Source organism: Cynoglossus semilaevis, chromosome 11, assembly GCF_000523025.1.
Source record: "Cynoglossus semilaevis isolate Cse_v1.0 chromosome 11, Cse_v1.0, whole genome shotgun sequence".
NCBI lineage: Eukaryota > Metazoa > Chordata > Actinopteri > Pleuronectiformes > Cynoglossidae > Cynoglossus > Cynoglossus semilaevis.
In genome coordinates this window covers 13,044,559-13,068,269 of record NC_024317.1, presented here as the reverse complement: position 1 = coordinate 13,068,269, position 23,711 = coordinate 13,044,559, and the positions used below count along the sequence as shown (strand labels likewise).

The window sequence follows — 23,711 nt, the reverse complement described above, 5'->3', positions numbered from 1 at the left end:
ATGAACACATGTTCAGTGCGGATGAAGTGTTATGAAGTTTAAGAGTAAAAATAATAATAAAAAAAAAAAAAGAAAAACATCAAAAAAGCTGAAGTGTTGGAGCAGCCACAGGTCTCAGGATTTTCCTGGCAGTAGAAACCAAACCTTATTTGTTTAAAAAAAAAAAAAAAAATCCATTGAGAAGTGACCTGTACTACGATGACAGATGTATTGAAGTCTTTGTTTGAATTCTGCACAGAAGTGAAAAAAATATTAAGTAACCTTTTTTTCTTTTTGCAACAATGTCACCTGTTGTAGTTTGATGAATGGGAAATTAATTTAAAACTTTATTTCAACAAGGGAAAAAAAAAAAGCTGTTTACAAACCTGTGTTCAAATGTTTGCCAATAATTAAATACATCTGCAAGAGCAACGTTGGTGTAATATTTCTGACCTGGACTACATTTTACACAAAAACAGGTTATTTTAGTGGTAACATTTAAGAGCCTTCCTGCATGAGAATGAGGGAAAAAGTCAGTGTTCTCCATTTGAATATTCGTCCAAACTGCTCACCAACTAATTCCCGTGTGAAATTTGTTGAAACCAATGCAAGTCCGATTGCTGGAACAAGACTTACCAGTAGTTAAATTTAGTACATTTTTTGGAGATGGTGATGTAATCATGAAACGCTGTAGGTTGAGGACATGTTTCTGTTTTAATGTAGCCAACTGAACAAAGTCAAGCATTGTTACTATGTTATGTCAAGACCTTCATGGATACATGTCTCGTCTTTATTTGCATCTTTTGTAGGAAGTCTGCTCACACAGTATGATAACCTGACCAGACAACACTTACAGAACAATGTTTCTACTGGGTACGATTTGATTTGGCACAGGTGTAGTACGACTGCCAGATCTAGTATGATATATAATTTCCTGTACAACAACAGGTTGACAACTAAAAAGAAACAACTGCATCAGAGGCGATTGTGAGTTTAATTTAAAGATATGTTCCTGATACATGGACGTCCACATCCACACAAAAAGAAAAAAAAAAGTTGACCCTCTCATTGAAACCTGTTGTTTACCGCCATTTCACCTTTTATCCAGAATTCAAGGTAATGTTCACATTTAAAATAAATAATTTAAAAAAACTAAAGGTAAAGGCTGTTGGAAGTAGTACCAATGTGATGCAGCAAAGGGCGCTCTAAGCATAGCCTAGGGTAGTCTTCACAGGTTACCCTTAAGACTAATATTGTAGTTCATATAAATGCACTGCATTTTAACACGTTTTATGTACATAACTGAAAAGAATGATATGATGCTGTTTGCTCAGAAAAGGCTGAAAGTCAGTAATGAACATCAAATGTAGCACAAAAAAAGACAAAAACATCAATCATGGTGGTAGCTAAGAGTTAGCCCACAGTCAGTTACAAAATAAATATTGAAAAGTATCCTGAGATGACATCTGTAACATAGTGTAAGTATAGTATAGTATAGTGTTTCTCGGGGGCAAAAAGAAAAGCCCCTGTGCAAATAAATGTCCTACACTGATGGTCATAAAAAAATATCTTATGGCACGTACAAACAATGCAAGTGCTATGGAAAAAAACACAGGGACAGTTTGTGGGTTTGCTATTAGCAGGCTACGTAGCAACAATACTCATGATGGTAGTGTGCTAAAATAAGTGTTTGGGAAGGGTTCATTACCCGCAAAATAAAATGTATACGTCAGGTGACTTGATCCCCTAACACAGGGGTTCCCAACCCCCGGTCCGGAGACCAGTGCTGGTCCGTAGGTCATCTGTTACTGGGCCGTAGTGGGACACAGTGTAAAACCGTACTTAGATTTAACTAGCTGGGCCGTAGTGGGACACAGTGTAAAAACGTACTTAGGTTTAACTAGTTTACTTCATTCAAAAAGAATCCAGTCATATCCTGGTCAGCTAATACCAGCCGACCGCTCCTTGGTACTAAAGAGGTTGGGGACCGCTGCCCTGACGAACATAAATCGCTGGTCTGGTGCCTACACTGAATGTTGTTGGTAGTGGACTACACTGATACATTTAAAGGCCTCAACGTTTTGTGGTTTTTGACACACATTTCAATATTTGCCACAATTTTGCCAGAAAACAAAAACTTGAGAAGACTATGAAAATAATCACTGGTTGCAGCACTACTCTTATGAGGTATTATGTTAAGTTAAATATGTTCTAACTGAAAGACAACCTCTGCGGTTTGAAACACATGCTCCTGGTGTGCTGTCTAAGCTGATACTGATTTCTTATAGTGTTGGTTTCTGTCACACAGCCATTTGGTGTCAGTGTTCATCTTTGTAATCTGCCATTTTGCACCAGCCAATAGAGACGTTGTTTACTCTCTGAGTGACCGGTGGCAGCAAACGCATATTTAATTTACACTTGGTTTAAAAGAAGAGTCCATTCTTATTGCCATGATGGAAAAGTCATTATGCAGGAGATCCACGGAGTCCTGCAGGAGGACAGAGGTGTGTCACAGTGTTGTCTGATCCAAAATCACCCATTACAGTCAACAGAGTCTGTCCATGCTGTGGATTCAGCCCTTCATCGTGTAGCTCTTTTCTCCAAATGTTTGTGACCAGCCTCTGCCTTTGTTTCTTTCAATCACGTGTTCTTGTATCTCAACAATGTCCGGCCATCTTTAGGTCACATGACGGTGCAGCGGGACTTGCGTAGCTTGCGTCGCCGCTGCTGGTACTCACTGAGCTCCTGCAGGTAGCCTCTGGACGGCCAGCGTAGCCGCTCCACTTGCTCACACTCCTCATCTGAAAAAACAAAACAAAATCTGTCTTTAGATTCGATTTGCTCCCAGGTTGTGTCCACTTTCTAAATAAAAATGTATGACACTAATAAGAGAACTCCCAGCTTCAGGAATAAATTAGAGCTTTATTATAAAATCATCACACAAGCACAGACACAACAGATGACACAAATAAATGTATATTAAACATTAAACACTAGGAAGTGACAGGAAGATTGCATAGAAGGGCCTTAAAGGCCTTGAACTGCCAGTGCAGTTCTTCTTCTTGCTCCTTGTTGACACCTGAAACACCTGATACCCATCAGGGGGTGAAACTGCTGTTGTCGGTTGGGCCATCAGAAACCAATCAGCAATCTCAAAGTAAGACAAAAAGATTAGAAGGGAACAAGCTACTGGGAATTGTGAAGGTGGATGTGGAGATGGTTGGTGTAACAGTAGGCAAAACAAGAGCTGAGGAGACATCTGAGCAGGGAGGGGATGAAGGGATGATCAGGTTGTCAGTGTTTCCTGACTGTCTTACTGTTTGCGGATGCAGCTAAATTGAATGGCAAGTTTGGACATCTAAGGTGGAGCTGTCTGCTCTCATTGTGATATTTCTAAATAAATCTTTTCATGTTGTCGCAGGTTGAATTAGTGGAAACCCTGAAGCTAATATTCATAGAAGTGTCGAGAAAAACAAGGCGCTTGCGTAATCATTACAAACATTTCCCAGAGCTGCCCACACTGACCTGACAGCTCCAGGAAGTCATGTTTGTGACTGAAGATTAGGTAGTTGTTGGCGATAAAGTGCAGTAGCCAGACGTACAGCTGCTCAGCGTTGTGGCACTGAGAACAGACATGCAAATGTTCTAGTTAGAATGCTGGGACAGATGATGTTAGCATGTTATCATCAAAATATAATTTCTTTTAAGGCAAATTTCCATTAGCACAATGTACCTTCTTCATCAAAAAATATCCAGTTAACCAATTTTTTGTTTTTATGTTAGCTTTCATACCATGGTGTTATATATTTCACAATTTAGTTATACAGTACAGTACAGTAGCTCTTTTTACTAGTATTTCTAGATTAAAATATAATTCTGGGAAATAACTATAGCAGCAAACCTGAAATTACATGAAATTATATTCAACTGTCTGCTTAAGGTTAGCTTTTGCAAATGTTAGGTCAATTTCGTTGTATTCTGATTGACTTTTTTTGTGTGGAAACAACTCAACCTTTATGTGATTTAAACACTTTTCCATGCTATCATTTATGTGACATCATTGAATTATTGTCCTTTAGGAAATATCCACGAGTAATAATAATGAAAAAAACAATTGTACTGACCTTTGCCTTGCGGAGGAGCCGTACAACGCTCAGTCCCGTGGAGGCCAGCTCTCGGCTGGGCATGCTTTGAAGATAAGCACACACACACACCTCACAAAGGTGCTGCAGACGTTTCACCTGGTACATTTCTGCACACATCAGCACTGACATGGCCTGCAGCACACTGGCTGGACACACAAACAGAAAAAAAATACACAACTTTGCCTGATGTACCAGATACACACCACAGTTACAAACCAACAGACAGACAGACAGGCAGACAGACAGAAAGATAGATAGATAGATAGATAGATAGACAGACAGATAGATAGACTTCAACCTTCACTTCTTGGCTCTTATATAACATTGCAGCCCTTAGCTGTTTCATTTTGTCGTTTTGTACGTCATCCTACAGCTGTGTCTCAACGTAAACTGCTTAGTTTTTTTATTTTTTATTTTGTGCTTAACTTGCATCTTATTATAAAACAGAGGACATGTATGCAGTACACTCACCAGGGCAGCAGGAGTCAGTGTAGAGGTACTCCAGGAAAGACAGGAAGGTATCCGAGGAGACTCCGTGAATCGGCACCACTCTGCTTCTGGCTTCTGCATATTTACCGCTGAACATGGCTGCCATTACGTCACAGCGCGCCACAAGAACCGCCCGGTGTGCTGGCAGGACGCTCCCTGTGACACAGACACGGTTTACAGCGCCGTGTCAGAGAGGTAAGCAACTGTTGCTTCCATACTGTTTCAAAAGTTGAATTGCCAGCACACTGTTGTGTCGTTTGTTGGTGTTTTCATCAACAGCAGGGATTTATATGACTTTCTGTGAAGGTAATTTTTGGTACTTTCCATGTGTCTGTTACTGTTATATGTGAATTCCCCCAGTGTGGGATTCACGGGGTCTCACCTTCTCATGTAGCAGCTTGTATCATGAAAACAGTTAATTCAATTGTTTGATTGGATAATCAATTAAGTTGGCAACTAGTTAGTATAAAATCAACTAGCAATATAATCTAGGACATAAAAACAAACTGGGAGCCATAATGAAGGAGAAAGAAGTTCCCAAAAATCAAATCTAGCTAATGTTCCTCAATGTACATATGGAAGGAATTTTAGGGATTTCAAAAGATTTGGAAAACCAAGAAACGTCTGCACTTGTGCTGCAAAGATGGAGAACCACGACTGAAGGATCTTAGCACTCTAACTACAGAAAACTATTATTAGCCACACAGGTTTTTATAACCACAAAGTTCAAGAGTCAGCAATCTGAATCTAATCAGCTGTTTGGCCAGTGGATTTATAAACCATCTCAATAAACCTGGTAAGGTGAAAATAATTCATTTTTCTGGCAGTCCAGCTCAAGCTAAACATTAACAACATCGCCCACCTTGAACCATAAAGATGACATCTGAGTAAAGGGGAGAGTTGAAGAGGTTGACCAGGGTCTGAGGACCAAGTTGAGTCGCCCGTGCACTCGGTGTATCCTTTGAAGCCTGCGCATACACACACACACAAAACAAAAAAAACACTGACATTCGACATTCAACTGGAGGCCGAGTGCTAGGCACAAGGAGATTACAATTCTGTGCATCTCCCTCAGCTTGCCTGGAGAATACCAATGGCCTCTATGACAGTCTGGTTTATTGCTATCAAACATCACTGAATTCCAAAGCCAAGAAACTGGTTCAGTCTGGCAGAAGACCAAGTGACAGACACTTGTCTGAACAGACTGATTTTTCCCTCTCACTCCTGCCATTTTAAAGCTTCTCAGAAAAGAGTGTGTGCAGCTCATGCACGACATGCTGGAGAACATAACAGTGATCCAAATATGTGTAACAAAACCCTGACAATGTCAGCTTTGCATAAACTCACCCTGTCTCTTCCGACAAGATACTGTATGCGCTCCATAAGCTGAGCCACTGCCAGTGAATTCTTCAGCTTCTCGTCCAGCGCCACCTGCAGATGCTCCCACTCCCACGCTCCTTCAAACAGCCGCAAGAACAGATTACTTGGAGCTTCAAAAGAGCCACAGACAGAAACAAACACCGAAGCACTGACCGCCCACAACACACTAATCTATACAGTGGCTGCTTTGAGAAACTTGGTGAAAAAGCTACCACACAATCAAAAGTAAAGTCAAAAATAGCTAGAAAATCAGCTAACAAACAATAGCTGTGAATAGCACTGGCAGATACAAGAGAAAAATCAAACATTGCTAAACGTCAACCACTAGTATAGCAAAGCAACTTAAAGCAAATAAACAAAAGCAATCTAAAATCATTTAAAAAAAATTAAGAAATATTTAGAAAATGTAATAAAAAACATAGAAAATATGGCTATAGATAAATATTTTATAAAGATACATTGCTAATATTTAGCTGAAAAACAAATATAACTTATCCAAAAAGTCATCAGGAAAATACCAAAATTGTTAAGGTAAGACAAACATTTAAAAAATATTTTACCACAAATACTAACAATCTGCTAATATACAAGCTGAAGGTTTTTATAGATTTTTTTTACAGAATTATTTTCATTGAATAGAAACTGCGTGGTTTGTAGTTTACAGACTTTACCTCGGTAAATAAACATAAGTGTCTCCCACAGGCACATACACAGGAGGGGGTCTTTCACAACTAGACGTGAGAGTCGTCCTGCCGGGTGCCCGTCAGATCTTGGAAGATCATCAATAATGCTCCCGTCCCAAGTGGAGAGCAGAGAATGGGGTCCTCCGTCCCGCTCCCTGCAGACACATCGTGACTGTGGACGTTCCCTGGCCAATTAGAAATGACACACAGCGCAAACAGAGACTGGCTTACAGATGTGACTTCTGCTGCCTCCAGACTGAAGTGGAAATATTAGACTCTTTAGAGTCTGACCTGCACAGGTTCTAATGTCACTCTAACCTGGTCTTGGGACCCAGGAGAAGCTGTCTGAAATATGGGCTGACAGCACACAGCACACATGCATGGGCCCACCCAAGTTCTTTTCCAGAGTCTCCAGCGTAGAAAGCCACATCAGCGAACTGCAAGCCACGCTCCAACAACCACTGCATGTCTTGGGAGAAGCTGGACTCTTCCACACGAATCGGAGGAAGACGTGCTGTATGGACAGACAGATAAATGGAGTGATAACAAAGAAAACAAAAAAAGGAAGATTAAAATTGAAAGTGTGATTACCAACCCAGCCAGTGTGTGGGTTTACTTGATCTGTACCAGAATTAAACAGACACGAGGATTGCACATACCTTTAGAGACTTGGGGGAATCACATGGAATCATCTGCATCTGGCCTGAACTTTTTAGCCTGGTCTCACATTCAAATGTTGACTGACAACTACTTCATCTTTGATTGTCTCCAAAAAGCAAAGATAACCCACAATTCTTTCAAGACCAAAGCTGTTGCAGTGCAGGTGTGTTGCTGGAGGTCATAGGTCAACAACCTTTTTGAACCTGAGACCTCCTTCAAAGGCGCTTAGTAAAAGAGAGTTTCTTGTTTGATACAGACTTCCCGAACAATGTAATAATTAATCAGAAAACTAACGCTGCTCTGTCAAGTTCTGGGACATACGACAGCAGACATTCTGCTTGTCCAGACAAGCATGCTGAAACGCTTAGAACTTAAAACTGAACTGATCAACTGAACAAAAACAATATAAACTAGCATTCAGAAAAAAACATGGACAGTACAGAGTACTTTTCTGACCTGGTTGTTCTAGGTGAGGGGGACGAAGCTCGTTCACTTTGTTTCCTCGCCGCTTTTCTGGCTTCTCCTTGGCCTTATGTTTCAGACACTGGATCATGAAGTACTCCAACTGAATGACAGAAACACAAACAACATTGTATAACATTGTATATAACATGTATAACACAAAAATAGCTTTGCTCTAAAGACATCTTTTAAAAAGCACTTAGACTCTAAGACTTGTAATCAATGCTCTTGTGTGTACATCCTCACACAGTGCTATACCCAGAAGTCAGTTTTATTTACATTTGCTGGTTGTATGCAATACATTGGGTTGTGCTACATTCACTTTCTTTGGTATCTGTTGTTTTTTTGGGAACTTTTTAGCTTTCATAAAGGCTTCCAGGAGTAAGTCAGACTCTTCTGCTGTTTTTATGTCCCAGATTCTGATGTTACCACTGTGTTAGGGTAGGTGAGTCCCATATTGTACTGTACTGTATATGTCTGAGTTAGTACCTCATGACTAGTCTAATGTAATACAATATAGTCACTGACTGACTATCAAGACACTAAAATATGAAGAATTCAAAAACGAATATCAAGTGGATAGAAAAATTGCTCACTCACCAAAATTGCTGAATCGGAGGTATACCCTAAGCTTATATTCACAGTAAGACAGTTATTCTCAAGTATGTTTTCAGAATATTCTTCCTTATCATGAATACAGGGAAAAGAAGAACCCAAACTGACTCTCCTCATTTATATTTATATTAATGGTTATTGGTGACATCTGACATACCTAATGATTTATGGTAACAGGTCCACACTCTTACTTCATTATTACTTACCACACTGCCAAAGTAACGGCCCACAAAAACATGGTTGAGGGATGGCAGCTCCAGGTAGGTAGCCCCGAGGTCCCGGGACAGCTGCAGACCTTCACTGTGAGGAACACAGCTGCTCCAGTCTGAGGCACACAACGGACATGTACAGGGAGGACCCTCATCTAAAAACAGAGGTATTTCAAAATGCTCACGCCCTTGAATCTAGATGGAAGCTCAAAGAAGGCATATTAGAAGTAAGGCATTCGTCAGTGATGTAAAACAGTGTTGAGATTAACCTACTGTACCACCAATCCACACTGAAATGTCACAAACATGACATCTAACCATAAAGAAGTTTGTTGTTTGGTGTCTATATCACTATATCAATACCCAAGAATCGATATTCCCATCTGAGGATCTGAGGTCTTCATTATTTAACTGTGATGTGCGGCCAGATTGGTTGATGTTCATGTCTGTTCTCACACGTGTAGGGCCGATAACTAACAGTATCCTCTGGGATACTGGAGAATTGGCTTCACTTAGCACACAACAAACACGTCCAGTTTAATTGAGGTGAACCTCTTTAAGACAGTTAGGGCGTCTCATTTGCCATTTTGTGGCAATCAGACTTATAGCTTTGATCAAACTTTGCAAAAAGGAAAAATGTATCTGTCCACTCCTTACAACTCTTGTCATTACTGTCAACGTTTAGTTTTGCAGGAGGGATTCAACTCAGTGGTTCTGTAGCGCAACAGACCTTTCCAGCAGGCTGGAAATAAAATTATAAGACCTACAAAAAGTGGATAAAATAAAGTTAGCTGAAAAGATTAAATCTATTTGACTTCTGCAGCCAAAATGTGTTTACCAGAAAATCACATCTAGAACCAGCCAGAAGGACAGAGGTACTTTAAGGACACACTGGAGGACATAAGACTCAGACAGCAGACTTAGATTACACCATCTATCACCACTATCAAAAAGATATGGTCAACCCCAAAAAAATCCACAGATGAGTTCACAGCAAATGGGGTAAAACCTGATCAGTGGCTCAAAAAAGAAGACTCTTGACCTGAAGAGCTGTTGTCAAACTGCTGCTGAATAAACGTAGAAAGAGCAAAACAATAAAAGCCACCTCACCGTTCCGCCGTGCTCCAACAGCAACTAGGATGACTGGTACACCCCAGTGCCTCAGCAGGGGGCGCAGTCTAGGAGCGTAGCCATTCCTGACCTGCTGGAAGGCCAACTTGTCTGTGACCGAGTACTTGATGACTAGGATGTCTGCCTGTTCAAGTACCTTCCGTACACTGGCCCAGTCACTGTCCAGCAACTCCTAGCAAGGGAGAAATAAAGGCCAACAAATGGCAGACAGTTGCTTTTTTTTTATCTAAAGCTTAATTCCATAGCAGTTTATTATTAGCAGTTATAAATAGAGGTCAAACTCTTTACAATCACTTCACCAAATAGACATTGATTTGTATGTCTTATTATATGTAGTTTATATAAATATACAATGTACTGTATGAATATGATGTCAACAAATATACTCATTAAACGTGTAATAAAATTTTTGGAGAAATCATAGGAAATCTTCAAAAAGTTCACAAAGTTTTGTTTATTTTGAGGTAGTTTTTCAAACTATAGCGATGGTTTCATAGGGTTAAGGATCGTCACATTATCTCTTCAATCAGCCAATCATAAGTCTCTTACCCAGCTGGGACAATCACGAACCACTACAGCGACGTCTCCAAACACCTGTGTGGTGTACTCCATGAAAGCAGGGTTGTTCAGGCTGTTCTCCAGGTCGCAACCTCCGACTGGTGCTCCATGTCCCAGGTAGCTCCACAGCAGGCCTCCTTGCAGTTGTCCCTGGCCTATGACCTCTTCACCTGGCCCAACTTCTCTAGGACATTCGCTGCCAAGAGCCACAATGTGGATGGACCTCCAAGCCATGCAGAGAAGGGTTGAAGGTGAAAGTTTTTTTTGTATTTGTCCACTTATGGATTAGAAACAAATGTAGTGTGAGTGTGACCATACAATTAACACAATAGATGGAAATATGTAACATAGAACTAGAAAAGATAAACGTCTCCTTATTGTATCAGGAATTTGTGTATCATGGAGTTCCAAAACCACATCTCCACATCTCCAGGCCTAATGGTTCTGCCATTGGCTCTGGTTGTTTTGAACAAGATTAGATTTATAAGTGAGTTATAATTAGCACAATGTACTTGTTACACAGGGTATCACAACAGAGCTTTAGTACCCCCTGTAGGAGAGTAGAGAGGTAAACCAGTGTGGGGCTTATTGATGTTCTCTTGGCTTTTCTCTTTGTTGTATTGCTCTAATACTCTGTAATGATGTCGGTGCCTAAGGAGCCTTGATGAGGCATGACTACTTTAACTACAGACCACCACGATTTAGATGCCAGTTAATGGGATTGGCTACTCTATGTAATACATTGAAATTGGAGGAAAAAGCCTTCTCATACTGTAAAGAAACACTGCAAATATAACTGCAGCAAACATGGGTTTTATGTAACTTCATGTGGTGTTAAAATAAGTATTTTAATGACAGAACCATACACTGTACCTACCTTAGGTGGACGTAGGAGCCATGTCTACTTCTTTTATTTCATTTATATATTACATATTGCATTTTTTTGATCATGGACATTCTACCAGACGGAGCACTGCTGGTGTGGGGAAAGTGGCCCTCCCAGGTTTACACCACCTTAACCCCCCAATTACAGCAGTCAAGGTCCAGATGTGAGCACCACAGAAGTGTGCTAAGGCCACATGGGTACACGGTGGGGGGTATTGTGTGGGCCACAAATGGATGCCACTTGTTATTATTTAATGGCGTGCCCCCCCACATCAGGAACGATCCTTCAGGTTCCTACTTCACCACACAGGTCCAACATACACATCCGGGCGGACTAACGTGTCTCTTACGGCTGTTGTTAAAGCACTGGTTGAACCGGTTCTGCTCCCGGTTCTGCTCTTAAGTCTCAATAAATGAATCACTGGCAGAAAATGATCAATCACAGCACGTTTCCCTCTGTCATCCCATAATGAGTTGAAGCAGTGGATAAACTTACATGGTGGTGGCGGCTGCTCGCTGCTGTACAGACACCGATTCCCTCAATCTGCAGACTCTGCTTTTCCGCAATGAGCCGCCGCTTCGCTCCGCCGTTAATCTTCCTCATCAGCGGTTTAACCGGCGGTAGTCCGACTGTAGGACACCGTCACAGTCACTCGCATTTGTCCTCTCCATCCTCTCTCCCTATTCATTCATAAATGCGGGGGCAGACAGCGTCCCGAAGCCACCGCAGAGGCACAAGCGCACCGGACGATCCAGGCGGTGGAGCAGCAGCAGCAGCAACAACAACATGAGCGGAATATGCGCTAAGACACGAACAACTTATCTGATTCCAATGACTCGAATTCGGGCATTTAGTCAAAAACACGAGTCTGCAGGAGAGGACAGTCAGGAGAGGACAGTCCGGAGAGGACAGGACACAGTGCTGACCACAGTACGAGAGCAGGAGAAGGTGAATGACGTCTGCGGATAAAAGAAGTGTCAGTAGCAAGGAGCAAGTACCGAGAGAGAGTGGGGGGTGGTGGGGTGGGGGGTGATAGGACAGCGAGAGAAGGAGGATGAGCGGGGAGACAGTGGGGGGGGGGGAGGAGGAGGGGGGGAGAGAGGGGGGGGGGGGGGGGGGGGATTTGCCCCGACCTTCATTTATTAGACAAAGGGACAAAAACCTGATTTTAGGTCTTTTATCAGCAAAGCTGCCTCTCATTATTCAAGCGTTTAATAATAAATACTGGTACTAATCAAAAGACAAGACAAGGACGAGGTAACCATTGCGCCACATCCCCTTTTCTTTCTTTATTTTACCTGTTTTACTTTTTATTCTATTTTGCAACATAAACATGAGCTGCTCAGCAGTTTGTCAGTGGATCACCAACTTCCTGACTGACAGAGCACAACAGGTGAGGCTGGGAAAGTCACAGTCATTATTAGTTCTGTCATCACCGGTGTCCCACAGGGCTGTGGTGTAGATCAGAGTCACAGGAGACTGTGGCTGAAGCAGAGCAGCAGCATCACACAGTCTGTGTTTACCCTGACACACTGACCTGACCTGACGTGACCTTCTGCAGCGAACCATCTGCTCCTTATGACTTCAGCCTTGCATCAAGACTTGTGTTGTCATCACATAATCACATCTGAATACTAAATGTGTGACTCAGCCCCAACGTTGCATGTAACCTCTGTGTAGTACAACAAATGACAAACAAATAACACCATCTGCGGCCTCTGCTCTGATGGGGCTCGTGGTTCATCCTTGTTGTGGAGGTCAGTGGTGAACAGAGCAGTAAGAATGTAGGTGAACTGAATTGAACTTGGCCCCACATGACCAACAATGTTTAAAAAGAACAGAATGTCACAGAAACACGTTTTACAAATGAAAACACCTTTGTTCAAATAACATATCAAACATTTTCATTTAATTCTTCTTAAAAACACAAAAGGAAAAAAATAATTAGCCAACTACATAACTGTGTTAACCCTCGTGTGTGTGTGTGTGTGTGCGCGTGTGATTATTCCTGTACTGCAACTTTTTCTCGTACTCTGATTCTGGGACAAGATGCAAACCTGTTGCAAGGACACTGTGTGTGTCCAAGGGACAATGAATAGATCTTAATGTCTTCACTGAGAAACTTTGCAACATTGGCATCACGTGCCATTTAAACTGGCAAAAACTTCAACGGATTCATGCACTTACAGTTGATTTTGGTGTAATTTATTTATTATTAGACTAAAGGCAAATAATGGAAATGCCAAGTACATATTTGAGGGTTTTCTTTTTTAACCTTCCTCCTTGTCCTTCGCATTTTGTGTGAGGACAGTTTGAATACAGTTCAAAGAACCATGAACATGAATATGACGCTGTTTATATCCATTTGTTTTAACTGTGATAAATAAACATTCAAGCAGCTCAGCCACAATCTCAACATAACATCAAAAAGATTAACATTTTTAAATCACCACTGGAAAATAATCTGTGAATTTCTACTATCAGGATTCGCTCTTCTCCTCATCTGTGGCAGCAATGGCTCTTGTCCTTTTGCCCTTTTCACCCTGGTAATAATCGGACTCGAGCCAGCCGGGCTCCGTGGACAGCTTGACGTAGATATCACCGTTGATCTCAGTTACCAGGTGTGTCCTCTGCTTCACACCTTTGGAGTACCATCTGGGTAGAGCCGAGTCCTGCGAGGGGTCCTTGGCCTTGGACAAACACTCACCTTTGGCCAAGGAGATCTTGTATTTGTGTTTAGGACAAATGATGCACAGCTTGCCATCAAATTCCTATAGGTTTAGGAAGTTGAAGTAAAGTGGACATGAGGTGATAAAGCAAGGAAGCTGGGCAACCTGGCAGAAACGGATTCAAATTATACTAATATTCTGAAGCTTTGATGTCCTCACTTATGTTCAAACATTTTTGATGTTTCAGAGCATTAGCAGCTGGGTCTGTTTTTATCACAAAATCTTCAAACTTCTTAGTTACCTTTGAGCCCTTTAATTATATTTTCCAACAGTTTCACATCTCATTCTGGCTAATTAGAACAAAGCTTGCAATTAAAATTTGTGGGATGTTACATCTGATGTTATATCTACTTTTTAGTCTTCATTTTTATTTTTTGTTCATTAATTTGTTTTGTTGTTTAATGGAGTTATTAACTTTACGAATTGATCATACGTTAACAAACGTCACTCAAAGCAGCAGGTCATACAGTAGTTATACATAGTACAGATATTGCAAAATGATTGAACATAAAACCCTTGTTCAAGAAATCCCAGCAGTGAGGTCTTGTCTTCTGAATCTTGATCATTCACTCTGAACCCATCTCTTCACAATGCACTAGTTTGGTTTTTGCATTTTTAACTTTGGACGTGATCATATTCTCCTTAGTCAGGTTTAAACCTTACCTCAATGTCTCCATGGTCCAGCTTTCCTCCAGCATCTGCTAAGGCAGAGGAAGAACCGTGTGTGTTACTGTTCACAGAGCTTTGATTTTGTTACAGTGATACTTTTGTACTTTTTCATAGCTATTTAATTGAAGTCTTTTTAGCCAATGGCTCGGAAATGGTGGCTCTTTCTATGTAGTGAGGTGAGAGTAATAACCTCGATTATTCTTCATAAAATGCATGATGAAGTAAAATTGTGATATGATTATATTTATTCATTTTCTCTCTTTTTGGGTTAAGCATTGTAAGGCACTGTACTCACGATAGCAGTAAGAATCTAAAGCATAGAAGACCCCCTCATGGGAAACGATCAGAACATCCCGGTCCTCCAGTGTTCTAAAAGAGCGCTTTGCTGCAACCAGATCATCTTTTTTGCCAACAAAGTGAAGTCCTCCTGTTGGCTGTTCCTTCTCCATTGTACAGTAGTTCTGCAGTAAAGGAAGAAGTGGCATCATGTGTGGGTTGCTGAGCCTCATAGTATGAATTTACCCATTGTGGGATGAATAAGAAAAAAATAATTAAATAAATAAATATAAATCTAATAAATATAAATCTATAAAGACACCAAATACTTGATGTCATTATAGATGAGGACAACACAGGTATACATACCTGGATTTACCTTGAGAATGTGAGTTTACGATTCCTCACACACCATGTATTCCTTTGTCAGGGCAAACATCTACTGACGGACGAAAGAGAAGCAAAAAAGAGGTGAGGTGGGTCATCTGTGCTATCTTCACAGACACACACTTATCTGACTCTGGCAGACGTAACAGCTATTTCATTAAGAGGAAAATGTTAAGTATCTCTGACAAGAAATTGTTTTAGTTTGAATTGATTGAATGTTAGCTGATGTGTATTTAGAAATGTTTTAATTCGAATAATAATTTTATTAGAACTTATTTGATTTGTAATTTGTTACTTTTTAAGAAGTTGGAAAATACAGTAAGCTAAAATGTTTGTGATTTGCACTAAATTTGTATGAATTACTCCAAAGCCCCTAGGCAAGTATAAATTAAGATAGACTTTAATTAATCCCACACTGGGGGAAATTATTGTAATGAAAAAAAATAGTTTGAGTATTTGTAACTGACACATGCTGCCTCACAGGGCGCGCCCTACTATGAAATACTGTGAAATAGAGACATATTCATGCTTGAACAGCCCTGCTCGCAGAAGCCACCTTTTGGTGCAGTAGGAAAATATCATAAAGATTATCTACAAATAAAGAATTGAGAAAAATAAATAGTGATTTTATACTGTAAAATTCAGTAGATAATTGGTATTTTATTTAAAAAGAAACCAGGTTCCGGAACGCTTTAGACAGAAAACCTATCGGACGTATTTCTGTGATGCGCACCTCAATCCTATGTGGACACTGAATGTGAGTTTGTGACGCTTTGCATTTGCTCTACAAACATTGGTGAATGTTTTATTATATTAAAATGCTAACTGCAGGCTTCTTGTATAACAAAAGAATAGATACTCAACCCACCAAAGTAACCGACTGCTGTTAATGTCAAATGTTTAAACGGCGAAGGGAATATATGCTAAGCTATCATGCTTTAACACTGTCTGAATTTAGGTCCGTGGTATCGTTATTTGCAAAGGCTGTTTTATTTTGGAAATTATGGATTATTTTAGACAGTAACAGAAAATACAGGATTTTTTAACACGGCTATTTACTGACTGTTAAAACTTATTGCATTTAATGCACATATTGGACAGCAAATTTACCTTTGTCTTGATTTACCTTCCTGTTGAACTTCCCTTTAAATAACCTTGAAAGCAAAATACAGAATCTAAATAAATGTATTAAAATATTTAAAATATACGTAAGATAAATACAAAACAGAACAACAAAAAAGGTAATATTATGTTTAATAATACAACAGTACTTAAACTTGTACCTAGTCCCCATTATAAAAAGCTCACCCACATTTTATGTTCCTATATTATGGTTCTCTACCATTAACTGTATCTGTGTGCATTACAGTAGACAGGGAGATGGCACTGCGGGCTTGTGGTTTTATAATCTTTAGACGCCTCACTGGCTGTGTTCCTCCACCAGACAACATTGAGTACCTGCTACTGCAGACCTCATATGGAGAACACCACTGGACACCACCCAAAGGTAGTAATACAAATTTAGCCATTTTGATGACATGTTGTTTATTACAATTTATTTGTTGTTAAACTAAACAAAATTCTTTATTAATCAAGAAAAAAATGAAACAAAGTAAAATGGAAAAAACAAAAAGTTTTTTTTTTATTTCTCACTGTTTTACTCACAGGTCATGTAGACCCAGGTGAAGATGACCTCACCACAGCCCTGAGAGAGACAGAAGAGGAGGCAGGGCTGAAGGCAGAGCACTTGGGGATAATTGACAACTTTGTATGGAATTTGAACTACGAGGTACGAGGCAAACCCAAGCAGGTATTGTACTGGCTGGCCGAACTCAAAGACCCAGGTACTTCGGTGACTCTGTCCGATGAGCACCAGGACTATCGCTGGGCCGGGCTGGAGGAAGCCTGCAGTCTGGCCCAGTACCAGAGCCTGCAGGACACACTGAGAGCTGCCCACGGACACTTACAGATTCAAAAGGACAAAAAGTGAGCAGATGGAAAGGTAAAGGAAACCTGATTGTCTTAAGAACAATATATCTATTAGGTCGAAAATGACTACCCTGTCATGGCACACGCTGCTATGATTGAGGGAATTAGGCTTATATGGTATATAGAATTATCCAGGTGGAATCTTTAGGTTCAGAGGTCAAACTTGTAGCTTTAAGCTGTCAGTTTCTACACAGTTGTAAACAGTTCTGTCTGTCTTCTCATACCTGGGTGGTACCTGGAGCAAATAAAAACCTGTGCAATACAGACATTTAAAGTGGTGGTGAATTGTGACATTCAATTGTGTCATGTTACCTAACTAAGACCCATCCTCTGACCAGTGTTAAAAAACACAAGTTCAAGAACTCTAGAGTTTTGAATTAGTGTATTTAAACACTGTTTACTGTGTACAGCTCCCTCTCCTCCCCAACTTTGGTGTTGTTTAAATCTGTTTTGCTCATGACATTCGAAAAGGTGTTCACTGCTGGGTTGAGGAACTTTAGTAGACATTCATTTAAATTGGCAATGGTAACCTCCAATTATTGTAAATCTGCCAGGCTCTGAAAGGTCTGTACCCACCATTCACCAACACCATGAACACATCAATTGAATATTCAAATAGTTTATGATGCTAAACACTACTAGTACTATTCAAAGTGAAAAAAAACACAACTTTTTTTCTGATCAGTCTAATGTTCTAGAGACTTGAGATTCTACTTAAAGACAGAAGTCAAGGAGGCGACGCTAAGAGAAGGTCCTTGATTTTAATTGCCCCAAAACATCTCAAGTTGCTCAAGGAAATTATAAGGAAGGTAATGTCATCCAATCATCTTATATAAAAAAATAGGCCAAACAGCAAAGTGTCTTCTCTCCAGATACTCTAAACCATCTGAGACCATAAAAGCAACATGCCAATGAAGACAGAACTGCATTAAGAACGCATAAAAATGAAACAGCAAAACATGAAGACATTACGATGAGACCAAGTGGCTGTCAAACTCAAAGACCCGTCCTCAGTGGACACATAGTTTCCATCTTGTAATAAGTACAGTATATGTGGACACACTTATCTTCTCCTTGTGCAATAGCTGTTATAAAGTTTCATTCCATTGTCGCAACTCAATGTTGTCCGTGCATTAGCGCGGTCCTGCTGCACAGTTCAAAAATATAAATTGATTGCCAAAGTCAAGAAAAACTGTAGAGGATCCGGGTGAGAAGTAAAGTCCAGCTTGAGCTTGTGAGACACACGCCACTTGCTGGCACTTTCAGACATTCAGGAAATGTTTTATGTTTCATGTAAGTCAAAGGCTACCTCCCTAAGCTGTAATCAAGGTAATTAGTAGAAACACCAAATCAAAATTTCATAATTAAAAACTGCCTTCAATGGAAAACAATAATTACTTGTTATGTACATTAACAAGGCAATGTTTTGGGTCACTAACACACTGGACATGGTCTTAATGCGTCATGGTTTAAATGCATAGGCATTATTCATAAGTCGGTCAGACCTTAGCAATTATCACAGTTGATTTATAGATATGAGCTGGGTCCAAATAGATATTCTCCACATGCCTGAAATAAACTGCACAACAGAACAAGAGAACCCTGAAACGTCAATGGCAGCATTGTTATAAACTCCAGGATAACTTGGCATCGCTGCCAGTTTTTAGAGGGTACAAGCACAAGCCAAACTGTTAAATAGTAACACCAAGTTGTACAACACTTCAGGTAACAGGTAACCCAATCACAGTCGGTCAATTTATTGAAGAGCTGGACAATTAATAAAGTGACTGCTCTGTATTTGCACAAGGCCAGTTATTGCACTCTCTGTGCAATAACTGTAGCTCAAAGAAATATAGTCAATGAACTTCATGATTAAGATGAGTGACCCAATACTTTTGCCTTTATAATGTATGTTGAGAGAGAGAGAGAGAGAGAGAGATATTGTCTGACCAATTTATGACACTAGTTTGTAACTGATGGAACCGTCGTGGCAGTAGACTTTGACCCTAACGAGTGTGCAAATATGCACAAACAGACTAGACTGGCATACACACACGCAGGCAGTGAACACGTGCACATAAACACACGTACAGTTTTTGAGTATGACCTTGACGTCTCCTACCACAAAATGTCCAGAAAATCTGATCAAGCCATTCTCCAAAAAACAAACATGTACGTATAAAAATGTAACTGAACACATTGAGGGGGGAAAAAGGAGTTGTGGGTACGGTCGGGAAAGGTCTGATCCAGATCATCACAAATCTTCATTTCCAGAGTCATCCTGGTCGTCGTAGTGTCTGCCAGGCGTGCCATCATACTCCATCGCGCTAATCCCTCCTGCCTCGCCCACTGATTCCAGCTCACTATCGTCGTCCTCGTCCTCGTCCTCGTCCTCCTCCATGTCATATAGGTCATCGTAGAGGAGGTCTGAACTGCTGCCTTGGGATGGAACTCTGGTCTGAATGCAGTACTCTGCTAATGTGGTCGGCACTTTGACGCCATCTTGCTCTGCCTCAGCTGCTGTTGACAACACCTGCTTCCTGGGTAAAAATGTATCAACTCAATGTCAGTGTTTAAGATCTAATGTGTATACAATTAGACAACATTATATTGAATACAATGACAGTGGTTTTGTTTGTAAAAGGTTGGTGGTCATGTAAAATATCAATGGAATAAACTTGAGACTCCTAGGACAAACTTTATATAATAAAACAATGTACTATAGTGTTTGAATTATTCAGTTAAATTATCTTACAACAAAGTTTGCCTCTGACAAGTTTGTTGTACTGTTGGCTGCCTGGGCATCATAGTTTCATAAATCCAATAAAACTTAATGGGAGTACATGATGTATGTATGTATTTGGAGTAACTACAGCGGAGCTCCATCTGTACATCAACTCTTATTACCTGATGATTTCTGCGTACTCCTTGTCCTTGCCTTTGCTATCTCTCCATTTGCGAAACATAACAGAAGCGTCGACGTTTGCTGGAGAGAAGGTGTTGGGTTCGTTGAGCAGTGAGATAACACTAAGCAGGATAGTTCTGAAAGTAGACACACATTGACAAATCAAAATAAAGCCTGTGTTCTTTTCGTAATGTTACTGACTCACTTCCACAGCACAAAACTATAGACACCTTCATTGCATCTCCTGTTGATTACTACTAGTTTGATTACTGTGTTTTGAAGCCAGACAGCTCATGCTGAGCAACACCACAGTCTTACCCTATAACTTATTGTCAACTTCAGTAAGTTAATGTTGACGGAGGCAAATTTGAGAAGTGACTACAGATTTTCACAGTCTTGCCAAGGTGTGTAACATATGGTTACACAGGTGAAACAAACAGTATGCCTGTGTACCATATTTTTTTAAAGTATGTCAATGGGAAGGCAGAGTGGAACAAAGTCCAACTTTCACCTAAATGCAATTGTGATGGGACCCAATCACTGCTCACTAGAGTCAACATTTATATCATTTAATTGTAGGAAATTTAATTGACAGTGCAATATTGGTGTAAATATTGGCGTATCAATATTTTCCTACACTTTACACTACTTTGCAGTTGTGTTTATTTGGTAGAACAGACCTGATGTTCTGTGTGGGGTTCCACCTCTCTGAGGGCAGCTCTCCACTCTGAGGGTCGTCCACTGGGGGATGCAGGATAGAGATGCAAACATCTCCGTTCTGTAGAGAGAACACATTGACTTGAAATTACTATAAAATGTGTTATAAATTTGGTGTGATTTTTTTTTTCAGGAAATAACTGACATATGGGAACTAAAACAAAAAGTCTCACCTCATAAATGTTGGGGTGCCACATCTTTGTAAGAAAACGAAATGTTGGTGGAGAGTATGGGTAGTCCAGAGGAAACTTGACGTGAGCCTGGAGAAAAAAAATCGACATCAGCAGACTGTTTTCAATGTGATGCATGCCATTTATGAGTTTTTTTTTGTTCAGTAAGCACATTGTGTCAACAAGTTTGAGAATTTAGTAAAATCAAGGTGCTTTTTCACTTCTGCAGTACGATGCTTTGATATAGTAGTATGAGCTCTTCTGTTTGATATTGCTCACCTTAAAGTAGCCTCCCTGATACAGAGTGTTTGGCGGCCCAAAGATGGCCACTTCCCAGTTATAGAGGTCGGATTCCTCAACCAAAGTAATGCGAAAACCTTCCACTGGCTGTTCCTGCAGAGACTTCAGCTCCATCATCAAAGCCTTCTGGGAACTAGGGGTTACCTGGTGAGCCATGGCGATCCCACTCTGACATCAGTGGCCAAGAAGTGGTTAAGTGGTGAACATGGACAAAGTCAGAGGATAGGAGGAGTAGTAATAAAAAACATTGTTACATGAGAAATTCATGTTACATTCACGATTCTAATAGATTCAGCAATAACAATATGCAAATGAAACTTCCAGGCAAGTGTCAATAGCGTAGTGCGACCACAGGCAAACAACCGCCTGCAAGTTAATCATTTTACATTTAAGTTTAATAAACAAGTTTAAAAGACAAAAAGCTAGAAATATCTTTTCACCAAATCCAAAACAAATGGGGTTTTATTTATTTTGTAACATGTAGAAAACTCTGTGAAGACAAACTGATTTTTATCTATTTTATTACTGGATAAAGTCTACTTGTATCCTTAGTACATACATTCATAGAGAGGAAATAGGTTGAGCTTGTTGTTCATCAATAACAGGTTCTTCAGATGTAATAAAGAGACGATTCTAAAGTTCTACCCTGTGGCATGTAGCGTGTGAACGAAAATAGCTTTGACAATCCCGTCCTGCAGTTTTTTAAAGACCTATTTCAAAATCACAGTCACTCTACATCACTGAACACTACTGAAAACATCAGCTTACTGATGCCAATGCTCACATTAATGCCATCAAACCTGACGTCCTCTCATGTTTGTCCTCCAACTCACAGATCTATTTTTGCTGTTAATACAGTCTGAATTAACAAAACTTAAATCACGATTATATACCAAAAGTCTGTAAATATGTTATTTAGATCATGGTACTCTTGGGAAAATGATACAAGTACCAAACAAGACACTTCCTGTAACAGCCAAGGACTTCCAGTTTTGTCTCTTGGGACTCAACTCTATAGCTGTGGATGGCGCTGTCTAATTCTTGTATAGTATTTAATGAAACTGCCATTATACACTGCTAGTGGCAAATAAAAATGGCTGAATTGATTTATTTTGCATGATTCTTTTGATATATTTTAGAAACAGTCCTGAATTATCTACCCTTTCAGGCAAGAAGACGCAAACGTGTGAGAAGTGTTTACCTGTGTCTCTTTGCTGTGTGGTGTGAAGCTGGGATGTGAAGGCTAAGCTGACTTCATGTTAACCTGGCAGTGTGCCGAGGCTGACAGGAGGCTATGGCTGATGCTGTTGGGCTGCCTTCTCTTCAGTCCTTGTGTTGACAGTGGGCATGGAGCAGCTCTCAGTGGAAGTCACGGTGTCGTCAGGCTCTTTATGCTCCACAGAGGACAGACACCGCTCCTAACGTGTTTGTGTGTCTCTGTGTCTCTCTGTTGCTGTTTGTGTTTGTTTATCTGCCCTCTGCCGGTTTCAACTTCTCCACACGTCTTCTAAACCCCTGCCGAGCAGCTTGTCTATAAAAAAACACACCTCCTGTTCCTCTCTTTCTTTCTTTTGTCTGCTGTCAGGACAGCCCCCGACCAAGTCCGGTCTGTGATCGTTTTAAAAATCACTTACAGGTCTACACTTACAGAAAAAACTTGGATTTGATCGATTTTTATTTTTCCCTCATCGATGCTTCCGGCTATTACTGCGCCTATCTGAGGGACGTACAGCAGCACGTCTACAGCGTGCGCGCTCCCGAGATTATGAAACGGGCACTTTATACATAAAAATATAACTGCAAAACAAAATTGCAAAAAATGAAGTATACAACTGTATGTAGCTAGGGAAAACAAATTTTGTAAAATTCACAAATACGTTATACGTATTAACAGTTGTTTTTATTTGTAGGAGATGTTCTGTTTAAAAAACACTGTCAGTTCTAAGAAATCTGTTTGTCTGCTTTTTTCTTTTAAAATTTAGATATTTGAATATAAAATTCGGATGATAAAATACATTTATGTTTTTTTATATATATTAAGCTTCCTTTCAACATCTCTCTCCATAACATTGAGAATTAGGGGTAAATATGATTAGCTATAAAATCGTGTTTTTTAATTCATTGTAAGTTGATGGATAGAATCTCTGCAGCCTTCTAAATAACACCACTTTTATTTTGTTAGTCAAGAGAAATTAGTGAGGTAATTACAGAAGCATATTGCAGCCACACTGAGAAAAAAATGGGGGCTTAGTATCGCGTAATTAAGTGATAAGTTTTACGTTATTACGTGATAAGGTTTTTTTCTCAGTGTGGCAGCAATATGCTTCCGTAGGTAATAACCAGACACTTTCCCTGCTCAGTGTGGCAGCAAT

At 40.1% G+C, this 23,711-nt stretch overlaps 4 protein-coding genes and 1 long non-coding RNA gene across 10 annotated transcripts; 2 read left to right on the top strand and 3 right to left on the bottom strand.

Annotated features, from left to right (window-relative positions):
• Window positions 1–1,841: 1,841 nt before the first annotated feature.
• On the bottom strand, window positions 1,842–12,205 carry rhobtb3 (Rho related BTB domain containing 3). Of its 3 annotated transcripts, XM_008320672.3 has the most exons (13): window positions 11,693–12,205; window positions 10,303–10,534; window positions 9,733–9,925; window positions 8,620–8,777; window positions 7,793–7,901; window positions 6,995–7,190; window positions 6,665–6,861; window positions 5,961–6,070; window positions 5,476–5,581; window positions 4,596–4,769; window positions 4,104–4,270; window positions 3,505–3,601; window positions 1,842–2,780 (listed from the first exon to the last, which is right to left on the bottom strand). In XM_008320672.3, coding segments are annotated over exons 1-13 (1,860 nt in total). In that variant the 5' UTR covers window positions 11,695–12,205; the 3' UTR covers window positions 1,842–2,661. The 3 variants fall into 3 exon arrangements, with proteins under 3 accessions (XP_008318894.1, XP_016892386.1, XP_016892389.1); XM_017036897.2 differs by lacking the exon at window positions 3,505–3,601; XM_017036900.2 differs by lacking the exons at window positions 1,842–2,780; window positions 3,505–3,601 and having other exon boundaries at window positions 4,104–4,266.
• On the top strand, window positions 4,672–7,719 carry LOC112487706 (uncharacterized). The gene is made up of 2 exons (XR_003051049.1): window positions 4,672–4,808; window positions 6,696–7,719. It is a non-coding gene; the product is annotated as an uncharacterized LOC112487706 (long non-coding RNA).
• Window positions 12,206–13,087: 882 nt separating the features above from the next.
• Window positions 13,088–15,393, bottom strand: rfesd (Rieske (Fe-S) domain containing). Of its 2 annotated transcripts, none has more exons than XM_008320671.3 (4): window positions 15,241–15,393; window positions 14,891–15,056; window positions 14,590–14,624; window positions 13,088–13,968 (listed from the first exon to the last, which is right to left on the bottom strand). In XM_008320671.3, exons 2-4 carry the CDS (start codon window positions 15,042–15,044, stop codon window positions 13,678–13,680), a joined length of 480 nt encoding a protein of 159 aa, XP_008318893.1. In that variant the 5' UTR covers window positions 15,045–15,056; window positions 15,241–15,393; the 3' UTR covers window positions 13,088–13,677. The 2 variants fall into 2 exon arrangements, with proteins under 2 accessions (XP_008318893.1, XP_016892390.1); XM_017036901.2 differs by having other exon boundaries at window positions 15,251–15,372.
• Window positions 15,394–15,707: 314 nt separating this feature from the next.
• nudt2 (nudix (nucleoside diphosphate linked moiety X)-type motif 2) lies at window positions 15,708–20,089 on the top strand. Of its 3 annotated transcripts, XM_008320668.3 has the most exons (4): window positions 15,708–16,015; window positions 16,628–16,765; window positions 16,926–17,260; window positions 19,522–20,089. In XM_008320668.3, the coding sequence occupies exons 2-3, from the start codon at window positions 16,639–16,641 to the stop codon at window positions 17,246–17,248; spliced, it is 450 nt and encodes a 149-aa protein (XP_008318890.1). In that variant the 5' UTR covers window positions 15,708–16,015; window positions 16,628–16,638; the 3' UTR covers window positions 17,249–17,260; window positions 19,522–20,089. The 3 variants fall into 3 exon arrangements, with proteins under 3 accessions (XP_008318890.1, XP_008318891.1, XP_008318889.1); XM_008320669.3 differs by lacking the exon at window positions 19,522–20,089 and having other exon boundaries at window positions 15,743–16,054; window positions 16,926–17,515; XM_008320667.3 differs by lacking the exon at window positions 19,522–20,089 and having other exon boundaries at window positions 15,754–16,015; window positions 16,926–17,515.
• ube2r2 (ubiquitin-conjugating enzyme E2R 2) lies at window positions 17,990–23,087 on the bottom strand. Its single transcript, XM_008320670.3, has 6 exons — window positions 22,541–23,087; window positions 21,319–21,507; window positions 21,043–21,129; window positions 20,833–20,930; window positions 20,155–20,289; window positions 17,990–19,787 (listed from the first exon to the last, which is right to left on the bottom strand). The coding sequence occupies exons 2-6, from the start codon at window positions 21,493–21,495 to the stop codon at window positions 19,502–19,504; spliced, it is 783 nt and encodes a 260-aa protein (XP_008318892.1). The 5' UTR covers window positions 21,496–21,507; window positions 22,541–23,087; the 3' UTR covers window positions 17,990–19,501.
• Window positions 23,088–23,711: the final 624 nt, after the last annotated feature.